The 16563-nt window shown below is 41.6% G+C and overlaps 2 protein-coding genes across 4 annotated transcripts in view; one reads left to right on the top strand and one right to left on the bottom strand.

The window, feature by feature from the left end:
- Window positions 1-1429: 1429 nt before the first annotated feature.
- Window positions 1430-4513, top strand: SRP14 (signal recognition particle 14). The gene is made up of 5 exons (XM_067742679.1): window positions 1430-1567; window positions 1724-1796; window positions 2323-2435; window positions 3592-3624; window positions 4121-4513. Exons 1-5 carry the CDS (start codon window positions 1544-1546, stop codon window positions 4208-4210), a joined length of 333 nt encoding a protein of 110 aa, XP_067598780.1. The 5' UTR covers window positions 1430-1543; the 3' UTR covers window positions 4211-4513.
- A 671-nt stretch (window positions 4514-5184) lies between these two features.
- The window catches only part of EIF2AK4 (eukaryotic translation initiation factor 2 alpha kinase 4), a 114187-nt gene continuing 102808 nt past the window's right edge, over window positions 5185-16563 (bottom strand). For all 3 annotated transcript variants that reach the window (XM_067742646.1, XM_067742656.1, XM_067742665.1), the window contains 7 exons: window positions 13336-13448; window positions 10388-10446; window positions 9377-9474; window positions 8045-8113; window positions 7592-7636; window positions 6120-6238; window positions 5185-5430 (listed from right to left, as the gene is read on the bottom strand). In XM_067742646.1, the coding sequence (XP_067598747.1) occupies window positions 5373-5430; window positions 6120-6238; window positions 7592-7636; window positions 8045-8113; window positions 9377-9474; window positions 10388-10446; window positions 13336-13448 (561 nt within the window). In that variant the 3' untranslated portion in view covers window positions 5185-5372. The remainder of the gene's footprint in view (window positions 5431-6119; window positions 6239-7591; window positions 7637-8044; window positions 8114-9376; window positions 9475-10387; window positions 10447-13335; window positions 13449-16563) is intronic.

Genomic DNA, 16563 nt, shown 5'->3' with positions numbered 1-16563 from the left:
GATGTGAGCAAGGGGTCACGAGCCAAGGAATGCAGGTGGCTTCTAGAAGGACAAGGAAACAGATTTTTCCCCTGAAGCTTGCAGATGGAATGCAGCCCTGCAAACACATTGATTTTAGACTTCTGACCTCCAGACCTGTAAAAGAATAAATTCATGTTGTTTTAAGCCACTAAGTTTGTCAGATTTGTTACAGCAGCAATAGGAAGCTAATACAACCCTCTAATTGGTCTCTCCATTTCCTGCCTTGTCTCTACAATGCCTTATCTACACCACAGCCTGAGGATCTTTAAAAAGCTAAATTGGATCATCACCGTTCTGTTTAAAACTTCCTTACCAAGAAGCTTTTCTTTGTATTTGGAACAAAATCCAAATTTACCAGGGCCATCGGCCCTATATGACCTGGTCAGTGGATACCTCTCCAAGCTCTCCATACTCCTTCACCCCTCCTTCCACATGCCACCTCCACCCCACCCCCAAGCCTTGTGGACATGGGGCAAATTGTTTCCCCATTGGGGCCCTTGTTCTAGCCATTCCCTGTGTCTGGAACACTCTGTTCCCAGATTTTTGAATGGCTAGTCCCTTTAGCTTTCAGCTCAAAGTTCTCCTCTTGAGAGGGATTTCCCTGACCCCAACCTAAAGTAGTCCCCCTGTCACTCTCATTTGTATCATTCCTGTTTAGTTGTCCACACAGCACTCTTTATCTGAAGCTATACTTACTAGTTTACTGTTTATTTCCTCACTACTTCTTTAACCCAAGTTTCAGGAAACCAGAAACTTGTATCCTGCTGTAGCCCCCTCTCCTTTAACAGTGCCTGGCATAGGCTAAGAGACCCTCAGTGAAAACCCATTGCATGATTTCATGCTTGACTTTTCCAAGACCTAGTGTTCAAGTTGGCTACTGGCAGAGCAGGGCCTACACCCCAGGTCTCCAGACTGAACCCAGAGCTGAAACTGAGACATGGCTCCAGGCCCTCTTGCTAGAGCTGGGGCCACCCAGCCTGGTCAGAGAAGAGGGAGAGTTCGGAGGGAACTCATGGAGAGTTCCCGCCATGGGAACTTATTACAATGACAGTGGTAATGAAAATAGCAGCTAACGTTATCGAGCACCCTCTATGAGCCAGGCACTGTTGAATGTAAGTTCATTTGCTCTTCACAACCACACAGTGAAGTGGATACTATTATTATAGGTTGAGGAAATTGAAGCACGGAATAACAGTACAGCTGAATATACACAACTATAGGTTTCCATCAGATCCCTCCTGTGCTCTCTCACTCTCTCCCACTGCTTGGGTTAGAGTATTTGCTTGTCTGTGAAATCAAGCACAGCCCAAGGGCCTCGGGGTCGTTGCCTTCCCGGGACTGGAGGGGGCGCCCCAGAGCGCAGGCGCGGGGCGGGGCGGGGCGGGCGGGCAGAGGGCGGAAGCAGGGATTGGGTGGAAGAGAGCTGAAACCTAATAGCGGAAGTCCCGCCCAGCCTGGGGGAAACTTCCGGCTCCAACGGCTTGGGACTTAATGCTGACGGAGCAGAGCCAGCAGCGCCAGGATGGTGCTGCTGGAAAGTGAGCAGGTATAGCCAGAGCTGGCCGGCTGAGGGACCGATACTGTTTGGGGCTTAGCTCGGGACCTCTGTCTCCTTCTGCGGGAGGGACTGGGACTTGCCGAGGCGAGGGGCGGGGGGTGGGGGTTGGAGTTGCCTAACGGGGCCGGGCTTCTTGTGTTCCAGTTCCTGACGGAGCTGACCAGGCTCTTCCAGAAGTGCCGGTTGTCGGGCAGCGTGTTCATCACCCTGAAGAAGTGTAAGCAGCTGCGGATGCAGCAAGGCCGGAAGGGAGCTGGGAGGCCGAGCGATGCCCCGGCCCGGGTGCCCAGTGACTGGGAGCCACAGGCAGAGTCTGTCTGCCGCGCGTCCCCGCCTTCCCGTACCTTCCTCCACCTGGTACTGGCACATTCAGGGCTGAGGGGCCGGAGAGTATTGGGGATTGTGGCTGGTGCGGCCCCCTGCACTTAGCCACCTAAGTCAATTCCGGTTCCAGTGGGCCCCAAGCATGTCAGGTCTCGTATTTTTGTCAAGGATCCCAGACCGCGCCATGATTAGTGAGATTTAGTCTGCTTTGTTATTACGGTGTTCCCATCGTGGAAGTGGCAGGTAGGTTCCCAAAGTGTGGGCAAGGCGTCTGTAATAGCAGATAATGTGGTTAACAGAACTAGACCAGTGGAGGTGGATTAGGTATCCTCTTGGAATCGTTCTCCTACGTTTTAACTCTTCGTCTACCTGTTAACCACGTCTGTGGCTGTGTTCACCAGGATGTATTTTTCATGCAGATGATGGTCGAACTAAACCCATTCCAAGAAAGGGTTCTGTGGAGGGCTTTGAGCCCTCAGACAACAAGTGTCTGTTAAGAGCTACTGATGGGAAAAAGAAGATCAGCACTGTGGTGAGTTCGATTCCTAATACTCCTAATTTTGGAGTTTAAAGCCTTGAATTTAACTTGAGGGGTATATCTGAACCAGTTTTTTTTTTTTTAAAGTTATTAAATAAAGCCTAGTGTGTAGCTCCCCAGCTGTTTTGGGATCAGGGTCTTCTTTTATTACCTTAGTAATAGAAAACCCAAAAGCAAAATTAAAACGAAGAAGGTAGAAGCCAAACACTTGTTAGAAATACAATTAACATATTGGTCCTCACTCAGAGTAGCACTGTTAAGGAGCAGTTGGCATATTTGATTCCTTATTCCTTCACTGTGCTGGGCCTTCGGTGAACAGTTTCTTGGTATCAGATGCTTTTACTTTTAAGCTGATTGTTTATTTATCTTTGTGGTTCATGTACCAAACATGTATTATATTACGAGAGCATATGATTTAGTCAAGAGTCCTAGTATTATTCCCTTTCAAAGTGGAGGTTGAATATGGCAAAACAAGAGAGTGCTTGGATTCCAAATGAATACTTTATTTTGCTGGGGCAGAACCAGACCTGCCTTCTAATCACATCAGCATAGGATATTCATGATAATGTATGCCATAACTAGTTGATGTCTCCCATTACCAGTTATCTTGAGAAGACTTTTACAGTAAAGCAAGCTTATGTGGCTTTTAAAAATAAAGTTGGGTGTCATGAAATACGGAAAACTAAGGAGTCTTCAGAGGTAGAATTTCTTTTGTTGTGGTAGCTTGCGTTTTGCTTAAATGGGCCTGAATTAATGGTAGGTTTAAAATAAGATGGGGAGGGAGTAATTTAAAAGTATCTTGCACAAAAGATTAAGTCCTTTGACGTCTCTCAGAACCCTGAGAGAAAGTCAGTGCCATGTGTGTAAGAGATTTCAACACAGGCAAGAGGCATAGCTTCTTAAGGAGCCCACTTTGGCCTCTTTCCCATCTTGGTACAATTCTCAAAGTGCAGAGCTACTTCGCTTGTTCCTCAGGCAGAGGAAAGTGGAGTAGAAAAATAGCTTTTAGTGTATTATGACCCCTGCAATTGGGAAGAAATATTTTTAAAGATTAGGGTGTTGTCTTCCCGAGGCTTTTGAGTTGTTATTGGGTGAGGCAGATGATTCCTATGTGGATAACAGGGGTGACCTTTTCCCTATTCTTTTCCAGGTGAGCTCCAAAGAAGTGAATAAGTTTCAGATGGTGAGTGTCTGGTGTTCTCTGTGTCTCGTTTCTCAGGGCAAGAGTCAGCATAATAATTAACACTGGCTTAAGATTGCTATTTAGGTTCACTGCTCTCCTGTGATGTTTTACCAGTAGTTTACAAGTAAAAGCTGCCAGGCTGTGAATTCTACTTTCAACGCTGATATTGTCTTTTTTAGATAGATTTTGTTGTCTTAGGCTTTAGATATGCTCTATGTATAGTATAGCTGAATGAGAAGTTGCCTGTAGTTTTCCATGTTTGCTTAAAAAAAAAGTAAAAAACATGCAACTCACTAGTGGGTGTTGCAGAAGCTGCTATAATGTGAGGGTGTTTTCCTTACACCATTTTCCTTAGGATACAAGTATCCCCGTGGTATTATATGCTTTATCAGATAGGCTTTCTGATTTTGGCTACCCTAAATCTGTTATGGAAGCACAGCAGATGCTCCACCAATTTGCAACTCTTCCCACTAAGGTCATGCTCTGTGTCTTTTAGGCTTATTCAAACCTATTGAGAGCTAACATGGATGGGCTGAAGAAGAGGGACAAAAAGAGCAAGAGTAAGAAGAGCAAAGCGGCGCAGTGAAGGGCACCAGGTTTCCTGCTTTCACCAGTTAACCACTGAATTGCTATTTTTCCTTTGGTTTTTACTTTTGGCCACAAAGCTGGGTTTCTGATTCCTCTACAATAACTGTTTTCATGTGAGATTAGGGTCATTTTTGGATGGAAGAAGGGCTGCAGTGTTTACAGGGTAGTTACAAGAAGCCAGTTTATTTTATATCTGGCTAAGTGGTCTGTGTTGTATGGTTGCATGTTTCTGGATAATAGTTTACAGTCTCTGTAGCCGTCTGTGAAGAGCACTGTATCATTAAACCTGTATTTATCAGTACTGACCATCTTTTATTCCTTTTCCCATCCCATAAAAAGTTTCTGGCAATAGTTCCTCATTCTGGAATGACTGATTATGAATAGGCTTTAGGCCCTGTCTTATGAGTTACTGGAATTGAAACCTGACAATTTTATAAAAAGTTGTGTTATTTCATGGGTATTTTTCCCAACTTGGCTGTATAATTTTTTTTTTTTTTCTTGCGGTACGTGGGCCTCTCACTGTTGTGGCCTCTCCCATTGCGGAGCACAGGCTCCGGATGCGCAGGCTCAGCGGCCATGGCTCACGGGCCCAGCCGCTCTGCGGCATGTGGGATCTTCCCAGACCCCGGCACGAACCCGTGTCCCCTGCATCGGCAGGCGGACTCTCAACCACTGCGCCACCAGGGAAGCCCCTTGGCTGTATAATTTTATCATCATAGTTCCTTTAGCAAATTTGAATGAGTTCTCATAGCCAAATGAGAGTTTGCTTAACCAAACTAAGGATAAGCCTATTACAAAATCATCAAGAATAAAGATTCCAAGTTAATGATGATATTTGATTTCTTTATGCCCTTTATTTTGGACATTTTCATGTGCTCGGTATATAGGGCTGAGAAGAACAAGGCTGTTTTCTTGTGTTCTAGCTCCACAAAACCTTTAGTGCTAATAGATTTGCAATTAAAAAGCAACAGATATATGAAAACATTTATTATATTCAAAAGATAAATTTATAATATATTACACATGAAAAACCTACAAAGCTCAACTCTGTAGGACAGCTTCTTAGAACGTAAAGCTAATTTAAAACAATGAATGTACAACATTTTATAGTATAAGCTCCTGTCTGTTTGAACAATGTAATGATCGTTCGTTCTTTAGGATTAAAATAAGATTCTGTAGTAGTCATCTCTGTAGCTATACAGGAACAGCACAGACACCCTGCAAAAGAAGGGAGAAGACAGGATCAGTATAATGGTAGAGAACAGAGTTGATAAATTATTTTTAGAACACTTAACTGTAGGAGTTTTGTGTAATCAACAACAATATGGAAGGCCAGTCACTAAAAACATTACATAAGTTTTAGACAAGCTATGACTGGCAAGGGTCCACAGTATAAGGGTCTACACGAGGAGCCCACCATTCACCTCACAGGCTTTGTTGTTTCCTTTTAAGTGGATGATAACATGAACAACTGGCAAGGGGATATAAAACAAAGTAGTCACACTTATTTTCGTTCATTTAGATGTTCCTAGGAGTGACCTGGGTGATTAAAAATTATAACTGGTGCAGAAAAAGCATTTGAAAAGACTCATACCCATTCATAATTGTAAAAAAATAAAACAGAAAAACACCCTTCAGAAAATGAGTAATTAAAAAAAATTGTAACTGGAATAGCTGCTACTGGGACCACTGCGTTTTGTTATTGACAGGATCATGACTGTGATTCACAGTCCTGATTACCAGTTGCAGTTCCAATGTAGCAACTTATTGGCCATCTAACCTCAACATGACAGTAAGGTATTTGTCACTTTAAAAACCCCTCCTTGGGAAAAAGACCCCAAAAAACAAAAAAACCCTCTTTGAGTTTAACCCATGTTGAAATCTGCAATGCCTAAGTAATAACTTACTTTTTTTCTACTTTGATGTTATAAATTTCATCACAGACTAATTTGAGGTATCTTTGCTTTGGCAGGCGTGACAGCAGCTGCTTCACAGTTGTGTTAAATGCCTGTTCATCAGCATCCCACTAGGAAAAAAATAGATAAGACTTAACAACAGATACTAGGGTTTATTAAAACTGGTTTTTTCTGGGTCACTGATGAAATGTCAGTGCCATTCCCCCCTTTAAGTGTACTGAAAAGATCAGTTAGAGGGAGAGAGAACTAATGGGGAGACTGCTAGGGTTCTTCCTTTGAAGCATTGAGTTTCTTTGCAAGACCAGTTTACTAGATCCTGACTAACAGTGCTGCAGCCCCAGTGTGCTCATGTGACTTTATACCAGTTATTTCTGCCAACTGTTGACTTTCTGTGAAATGGAGATACCACCTCTGATATATACCCATTTGAGTGTCTCATAAAGCAGTAAGTTCCCAGTATATGCTTATTTACCAGACAACAGAATACTAGTGGGGAGGGGAAACAGGGAAGGGGGAAGTCAGCTTATAAAAGAAGCTACAAGGATATGTTGTACAGCACAGGGAATATAGCCAATATTTTATATAAATGGAGAATAACCTTTAAAAAAAAAAACAAAACGTAGTATGAGATGTTAGCTCTGGGGCAAAGTTCATTTTTCATCTAACTTAATCTGTGACTAAACACTCTGGATAGACAAAAGCATTCTTTGGTATGACGTTGCAAAAATCACCTGTAGTTATTCTTACAGTTGAACATTCTAATAGCAAAGCTAAGTATTTACATTTTTTTAAAGTTCAATTAGGCTATTCGATAATAAGGGTATGTACTTGTTATAAAAAAAAAGCATATGAAAAAGGACCTAAATTTAATTTTTATGAAAAGATCTTCCATGTAGTTCTAGTTCTGCAAATGAGCTTCCCTACTTGGAATGAAGGTTTATAGAAGTGGCGTAGTATAGTGGGTAAGAACATAGATTCCACTAGTCTGCCTAACTTCATATCCTGGCTCTGCAACTTCCTAGTGAGGTGAATTTGAGTAAGATATCTAACCTGTCTGCCTCCCATTCTCCATAAAACGTACAATGATTCCATTTATCTGTAAAATGGGGATCCGTAAGAAGGTAACATATGTATCCCTTGGGGTTGTTGTGACTAAATGAGTTAATGTTTGTGAAGTGCTTAGAACAAGGCCTGCCACAGCCTGACACACAGTAAAAGCACTAGGCGTTTGTTAAAATCATCTCTGAAATTTAAAAGAAAGTCACTAGAAAAGTGTGATTCCCTCAAAATTTGATTTAGTAATACATATGTCACATAAAAGGAACAATGTTACCAAATTCCTGGAACTGCCAGAAAAATACCTAATATCACTAAGAAAATAATGCCATTTTCAACTTTCTTTTGGCAAATCAACAGCTTCGGGATTTTAAAGGCCATAATGCAGAAGAGTTCATCTTGCTTACCTCTAATGACAGAAACTGTAAGATTGTTTCTTTGGGTAGATCCACCTGTTGATACACAAAAATGTATATCATGTCAGGGAACCTAGGCAGCACATACTGACTTGTGCCTATGGTGTCACTTTGGATGGAGCAACGTGAAGGGGATGCTCCTGTGCTTATTGAACTGGACAGTGATGTGATCTCAGCACTGGTGAACTAATACTCCCAGGCCCCACACATCACACCCCAAAAGTTTGACACTGCTATCTGCAGAGGCCTGAAACATTTAGAAAAATGATGATTTTCGTGTTCAGTCCCCTTCCCCCCAGTCTTTCAGAGGAAGAAACTAGGAGAAATGGGCCTGCATCCCAATGCTGCTAACACTGAGCAAAAAAAAAAGCCCTGACCTCCGAGGAAACTACTTTGACAGTATGGACAAAAGCCATCCTCAGAAAGTTAAAGAAAGTGACTTACAGCCAAAATCTCAATTTCACTGCTTTTCTGATGCAAGTTAGCAAGGGAGGTCTGAAGTCGGGTTTGTACCTAAGAAGAAGAAAGCATGTTAGAATTCAGAACCTGTCAAACCAAGCCATCTTTCTTGCCATTTCATTTCTTATGCTAGGAAACAATCACAGGTGACAAACCCAAGCCTAGAAGGGATCCCAAATATTATATAAGGACTTGCTCTTAATCCACCTCAGTAAGGTGAGTGTCTAGCCTATTATAATCTCAGGGGAAATGAGATTTTTATAGCCTATCTTGATCATTTGTTTACTAATCCACCTAGCTGCTTATTTCTTTATAATTTTGAAATGAACCTAATAAAAGCTCAGTACTGTAAAACAGTGCATGTGGAAGCGGGGAGATTTTAGTATTAAGCTAAGTTTAGAAAAAGGGGACAGTGACAGCAATGAGAACATGGAACTGAAATATGGCAGAAAGATACGAAAAACAAGTTTCTACCCAACATCCTGAGAAACAGCCAGGAAAGCTCACAAAATGAGGTAACTCGATCTCCTGTATTTCAATCTAATTACATTCCTAAATAATGACTGCTCTCAAACCTTCTTCCCAAATGAGGCCAGTGTCCCACCTGTGCTCATTAGCCTTGTCCTGCACTTCCCTTCCCACTGTCCCTCCCATTTGGAACACTCTCATCTTCCCTCTCTGACTATTTAAATCCTTCAGGGATCACCTCCACGAAGCCTGTCTTGATCATCCGTGCAGACACTGATCTTCGTCTCTCCCCCATGTCTGTAGCACACTCTAACACTCATTCAGTGTACTTATTAATTCAGCATCCTATTACTGATCTCCTTCTATCTTCCAACTATATAATGCATATGCTTCGGAGGTTATAAACTCTTCAAGGACTGGGGCCCCGTCACGTCTTTTCTATTTTACCTGGCACTTAGCATAGAATCAGGCAAAGAGCAGATATCAAAAACATGTATGCAGTGAGAAACCTGCCCCAAGTCTTGCAGTAGATCTCTTCTGCTTTGTTGTTTACAACAAAACCAAACAAACCCCATCTGCTGTTAGAGCCGGATCAGAAAGTTTTTGTTTGGATCCAGTAATTCTGACAACAGCTGCATCTAGGTGCCCACAGTGTACACTGACGCCTCTTTGGAGGACAAATGGGGCAGAATCCTGGCACCAGAGATGCTCTGTGTTGATGGAATTTTCAGAAGTCACCAAGTTCAGGAAGTGGAAAGAAAAACATTTCCAGGAAACTGTTTCTTTTCCTCTCCTGTTCTCTTCCTCCTTTGTAGCTCACAGAAAGCCAAGGAAACTCTGACCACATACCTGAGTTTCATACCGCCTCCTAGTGCTGGCTGACAGCTTCTCTGGGGCTACCACGCTCACAATGGGAAAAACTGTTGCTCCATGGATTTCAAACAAACCTGAAACAGACAGTTTTAGCCGTTATGGCCTCATCTGGTCCCACTTTCTATAACACACCACAGAGATGGCGGAGACGATTAGAATCCACTCGGGAGTGATTCTATGGACTGGATTGTGTCTGAGCTTTGTGTTCTATCTCTGCAACTGCTTGCACTTGACCAGAAGGAGTCCAGAACCCCACCCAACCCCCAGAAGTTCTGACACTTCCGTCAAGATCACCAGCCTTCTTTCCTCAGGTGGGAGGTGACAAAGGCATAGAGAGGCAGTATGAGCCAAACCTCATGAACCTAAGAAAAAAATCAAACAGTATTTCCCAAACTCTAATACTTCTTTAAATTCCTCAAAGCATTTGAAATCTGATGGTGGCACAAAATCTGCTAACAGAAATGAACCCAGAAGACCCAATTCTGTTAAAAGCCAAGTATGTCTTCTCGTGGACTTCACTGGGACATTTTTCAGTCAGGCTGACAGATGTGGTGAAACTAAAGGCGTAACTATCACCACTGTTCCCTCTTGGCTTTCATGAAAACAAATATATAGTGTCTTTCTCCAAGGCATTTCAAAATGCTTTTCTTCAATCTTCCATATGGGGAAAACGTATCTACATTTGACCTATATAATAAACTGAATCAAAGGAAGATTAAACCACTTGTAAAAATAAGACAGAGATATATCAGGACCAAAAGAGTCACCAAACTCCCAGTGGTTTTATCATTTTCTAGAATGTGGGTTTCAAAGGGATAAATTCCATTTGGTATAACTGTGTATATGTTACTTTAAGAGTACATTTCTGATGCAGTGAGTTAGCCACAGTCATAAGTATTTAGAGCAAACACACACATACATACACACACACACACACACACACACACACAAGCATTATTATGTTTAGGTTACAATTAGTAATTATACCTGAAGCATTAGAAAATGACCCCTTCAGATTTTGTACTGCAAGATTATCGGAAGCTTCTCTAAAAACAAGCAAACAAAAACAGTTAGAATAAACAGTCATTAAGACAAAACGCAGATAATTTACAGTGAGCTATACTTGGAGGCTTTTTTCTATTAAATATAAAAATATTTAATAAATATTGGTTATTAGTGGAGGAAAAACAAAAACAAAAAAATTTGCACTTAATTCTGCTTTTGGTTAAGAGCAAATAAAAATTATCAAGGCTGTCACTTCAAATTAACATTCTAGAGACAACATTCTGATTTATTCAGCTGGGTGTGAAGTACTGGCCCAACATAAGAAGCTAATTTCAATGAAATATAATGGGTGTTCTTTCTGCTCCCCTCACAATACAAGGAAACATTAGCAATGCCCCGCCTTCATTATGGCAGCAACCTTGGTGATCACCCACAGGAGAACATTTAGTAAATGAGATTCTTTCAAAAGCTGTTGAATGGATGTTCTTTCAAAGACTGAATTAATTTATAGCCTTTGAGAGACATAATAGCACTCTATCTTGGGAAAACAGGGAAATAAACATTCACATGGAGGAAAGATTTTAAACCTTTCCCTGCTAAAACTAAATCCCATCTGGCCTGTTAAGCGTCTTAATGATGTTTGCCTGTACTAGTACTAATAGTCACTATTAATTAGTTGACTATTTTTTGTTTTTCCTTCTAAACCTCTGCCTTTGATTTGGATTCTTAATCCTAATACCTAGTGACTTCAAGAACATTATATTCTCTTAGAAAAAGCCTGATGGTGAATGTAGTCAAGCTAGGTGCATACGGGCAGGGTCGGGGCCGGGGACGGAGAAGCAAGCAGGAACATTTATTTTATATAAGCCAGGATTTCTCTGTCTTGGCACTATTGACATTTTGGGCCAGGTAACTGTTTGTTGGGGTGGGGGTGGGGGGTCAGTCCTCTGCACTACAGGATGTTTAACAGCATCCCTGGTCCCTGCTAGATAGCAGCAGCACCTCCCGTTTAACAACCAAAAATGCTGTCTCCAAACATGGCCAAATGTCCTCTGAGGGGCAAAACTCCTGCTGGTTGAGAATCACGGATATAAGCCAAAAAAAGTAGAGTACTGTATTTTCTGATTATGAGCATAAATACAGGAGTTACAAATATATAGAAAAGCTTAAGGGAAATTAAGATCCCTTGTAATCCCACTAACCAGAAATAACTATAATTTAAAAATTTGGTCCATCATTGCACACATTCTTCTATGTATGGGCTATATATTTTGGTTGAAACAAAAATGGGATATCATACATCTTATTTGTGGACACCCTTCCTTGTAATAAACTCAGCTTTACCATAATATTTTTAAAGGCTGCACAGTATTTCACTGTATTTACTGTAATTGGAACAGTCTTCTATAATATTGTGATATTATAAGTGAGATTCTCAAAGTGTGGTCCAGAGACCCCTGGAAGCCCCTGAGATCCTTTCACAGGGTATCTGCAATGTCAAAACTATTTTCACAATAATCCTAAAATGTTAACTATCCTTTTTATTCTTATCCTCTCATTAATGTGTGATGGACTTTTCCAGAGACTACAGGATGTGTGATATCACAACAGACTGAATGCAGAAACAGACAAGACAATATAGTTTCTTCTACTAAAGCATTAGAGATTACAAAAATGTACAACAATGCATTAACAATATCTGCAAAAATGTGAAACAATGCCATTCTTTCTTACTACATTTATTTTGTTTTGGAAAAGTTATTTTTATTTTTAAATAAATTTATTTATTTTGTTTTGTTTTATTTTTGGCTGTATTGGGTCTTCGCCGCCGCACGCAGGCTCCCTCCAGTTGCGGCGAGTGGGGTCCACTCCTCGTTGTGGTGTGCGGGCCCCTCACCGCAGTGGCCTCTCTCGTTGCGGAGCACAGGCTCCAGGCACGCAGACCCCAGCAGCTGTGGCACGCGGGCTCAGTAGTCGTGGCTCACGGGCTCTAGAGCACAGGCTCACTAGTCGTGGCGCACGGGCTCAGTAGTCGTGGCGCACGGGCTCAGCTGCTCCGCGGCACGCGGGATCCTTCCAGACCAGGGATCAAACCTGTGTCCCCTGCCTTGGCAGGCGGACTCCCAACCACTGCGCCACCAGGGAAGCCCGGAAAATAGTTATTTTCCATTAAAAAATGTTATGTAGGTTTGCATGTAATGAGTTTGTTATTTAAAATAAGTATTTTTTAAATGTTTACATTTTAATTTCTAACATAGAAATTATTGATAGATATAATCCACATAAACAAAGCTCTTTGGGGTCCTCAAATAATTTTTAAAGGTATAAAGGGGTTCTGAAACCAAAAAGTTTGAGAACTGCTATTATAAACAGTGCCTTGATAGACATCTTTGTACATATCCCTATGGAATAATTTTACTATAAATTCCTAAACTGGAATTGCTGGGTCAATTTTTTTTTTTTTTAAGTTTTAGTTTTTAGGCTTTTAACTTTGTTAAATTCCTATCCAGAGAGTTGAACCAATTTGCATTCCTATGATGAGTATGTGAGATCTTTTCCTAGAATATTATAATCTCCCAGAATATTAGATCTTTCAAAACCACTGACAAAACACTACTGAAATTCACTGATTAACAGACCAAATAAGGTAATGGCAGATAGATTTTGGTTCCTTAGGCTTTTCAAAATGATAAAATTTTTTCTGACATGTTATGAAGGACAAATGTTGAAAGTCAGTTATAACTAGGCTTACGTAGGGAGTCATATACTTAAACTGCTGAGTTACTCAGAAGCAATAGAATGGTTCAATATAAGTTAACCTGACTCATCCTTATTTCCCAAAAGGATCAAACTGACTTTTAAAATAAATGTATGGTAATTCTAGATAGGCAGTTGCAGCTGGTTTTCTGGGCTTTTGTTTACTAAGTTACCTGATAGTCCTTTCATCACTGACTTTAGTCCTCAGTTTCTGTACAACATGGTCCACGAGATCAGACTCCAGCACACGTTTCTCTGTTTGCCTTTCCTTCTCAAAAGACTTAACCTTAAAAAGAATGAAACAGATCCATCATTTCTGAAGCCAACAGGCTGAAGAGTACTATAGTAAGTCTACTAAGTCAACAGTTTAGGTTGATGGCTCTTAACCAGGGGTGATTTTGCTCCCCACAGGACATCTGGCAATGATTAGAGACACCTGTGGTTGTGACAGCTGAGGGGGGCGCTACTGGCATCTAGTGGGTAGACGCTAGGGATGCTGCTAGACATCCTACAACACACGAGACAGCAGCCCCACAAAGAAGTATCTAGCCCCAAATGTCAAAATGCGGCTGCTGAGAAACCCTGGTCTAGATCAGAATAGATGACAGAATTTAAAAAAAAAAAAAAGGCCAAGACAAACCAGCTCCTATTTCATTTGATTCTTTCCCATATTTTCCCTCTTAAACATCTCGGGTCAGTCACCAAGGTTTCTACAACTCCTTGCTCCCTCCTTTCCAAACCCTAGTCCAGTCATCCCACTTTTACAGTGCCTATCTTTTCATCTTCACTCCCATGGCCAGCATCCTGCCTTGGCTTGGGATAGCCTGATATTCTGCCCTCAGCTACTGCATCTCCAAGTATCCCTCACTCCATTCCATGCTACATATCCCTGCAGATGAATTTTTCTCATATACACCCTGATGTCCCCTTCTGTCCAAAAACATACCCTGGCTCCCCCCTAACTGCTAAAACAAGTCCAAATTCCTTGACTGGGCATTCTGTCTCTCCTTGATCTAGCTAGAACCATTCTCTCCTGCTGAAGTACCCTTCTCCACAATCCTGCTTTACCCCAAATGGACTAATCAGGGTAATACCAGAAGAGTTCTCTGCTGGCCTGCCTCTATCTTTGGGACAATTCTACTGAAAGAACTACATTACCACTGCTATTCCTTTGCTTAAAAGGCCTTTTTAGCATGTACCTATATCCTGCCCATCCATGAGGGTCCAGCATTAATCCCACCTCCATTCTGAAGACTTCCCTGCTACCTCTGTAGTAACCTCTCAGGCTGATGAAACCTCAGAGAACTTTCTTGTTGGACTCCCATGGCATTGAGCATTTTCGAGCTCACAATCGTGCATGAATGTCTTCTGTTCCCTGCTGGATTACAGGAGCCTTGACAGCAGGACCTGTGGCTTAAATGTCCCTGCATCCATCGTGGCCCTAAATTCAATCCCTCCTATACTGTGAATGCTTAATAATGCACTTGCTAAGTGGGTGAATGAAGTGATGTCTTGCTCTTCAAATATGAAGATGATGCTATTGACCCACCATTAACAGAGGCAGAAGAGTCAACAGAGCTGGATGGGCTGGAACAATGTACTAAAATGAACAACATCACATTTAACAGCAATAAATATGAAGTCCTGTCATCAAGCCTCATTGTAGAAGGCTGGTCAGACATGGTGAGGACTGTGAAAAGGCCAGTGGGTTTTAGTTGATGATAAATTCAGGATGAGCCAAAAGAACTGCATGGTTGCTAAAGTTAGTTCACTTGTAGGCTGTATTAGGAGAAATATGTTATCTAGATTGAGAGAGGTCACAGACCCTCCTCATTTAGTCAGAACATGCTTAGAGCGCTCTGTAGAATTCTAGTATCACATTTAAGGACAGACATTGACAAAGTTAAGTGTGTCTAGAGGAGGTTAACTAGGAGGGTCAAGGATTTGGAAATCACATTATGAGGAATGGCTTAAGTAACTGGAATGTTTAAACCAGAAAAGAGGACACTTAAAGTGGCATGGCAGTGGTCTCCTAAAATTTATGTGATGGTAGTAAGAGAAGGAGGAAGAATTAGACTTGTTATATTGACCATTCTGGAGGGCAGAACTAGGACCAGTGAATGTAAATTTGGGGAAGCAGATTCTGATTCAAGTTTTTAAAATTTGCTAATCATTATAGCAGTGGGTTACGATGCTGGAATTATCCAGCAGAGGCTAGACGATCATCTTTTGGTAATATTACAGGAACAATCACTGCTCTGGAAGGGGCTTGATCGGTAGGACTTAGGGTCATTTATGATTTTGTGACTAACAAGCAGACTAGTAGTGGGGACTTACAAATCTTCCCATGAAGAAGTAACTACGATAACAACTGCCTTTCTACCTTAAACAACTAGAAAACCAGACAAAATATATAAACAATGTTTTTCAGACACTGGACAACAACCAGTGGAGGACTGTTATCCCGAGAGGAGGGAAACAAACAAAGTGAGTCTACAAGTGTCCCAGATCACCGTGCTGAGGAAGTCTGCAGATGGCAGGGCACGGAGGAGGAAGCTCAACAGAGGCCAGGAGTCTTGCCGAGCTGGGGAGACTGCAGTTTAGGGAGGCCACGATGGCTAGAAACTGTGGGGCAGAGGACTGAAGAGGAGGGAGCTACACACAGAGAAAGAAAGATTTCTGAAGCTCTGCAGAGAAGTCCACTCACATCTTTGAAACAGAAGTGATCTGTGCATGGGTGAGAGGGAACTATCCAAGGCTGGGGAAACAACCAGCAGACATGAGTAGGCATAATAATTTCTGAGATCCACAGGGCCAGGAATAGTTCTTGTTCTTACCAGAGTAGCGAGACCTCATGACACATGGGGCCTCAGGCTGAATCCTCCAAAGGGCACTGCCTTTGGAGTGGGGCTAAATTAGACCTAGACTAAAGGCTGCCCGGGCCCTGCCCTAACAAAACGTAAAGTCAAGCCTGGTCAACAGAATCCAAGGGTCTTAACTACATCCCAGAACAGAGTCCAGCAGTAGTTACAGGAACATAAGAAAACCCAGCACCAAAAAATGTAAAATTCATAATGTCCAACAACCAACCAAAAATGACTGGGCATACAAAGTAGAAGGAAAATACAACTCATAACCAGGAGAAACATCAACAGACAGAAACAGACCAGAAATGTCAAGATGATGGAATTAAAAGTGACTATTATAAATCTTATAAAGAATATAAAGGAAACAAGAACCATGATGAGGAGAGAAATGGAAGACCTTAAAAAAAAAAAGACACAAATGTAACTTGTACAGATGAAAACACTACAATATCTGAAACAAGAAATGCACTGTATGGGATTAATAGCAGAAAAGATATTGCAGAAAACATGTGAATGATCCAGAATAAAGCATAG

Source organism: Pseudorca crassidens, chromosome 1, assembly GCF_039906515.1.
Source record: "Pseudorca crassidens isolate mPseCra1 chromosome 1, mPseCra1.hap1, whole genome shotgun sequence".
In the NCBI taxonomy this organism is placed as follows: domain Eukaryota; kingdom Metazoa; phylum Chordata; class Mammalia; order Artiodactyla; family Delphinidae; genus Pseudorca; species Pseudorca crassidens.
The sequence above is the reverse complement of the archived record's forward strand: the minus strand, read 5'-3'. Positions and strand labels throughout refer to the sequence as shown.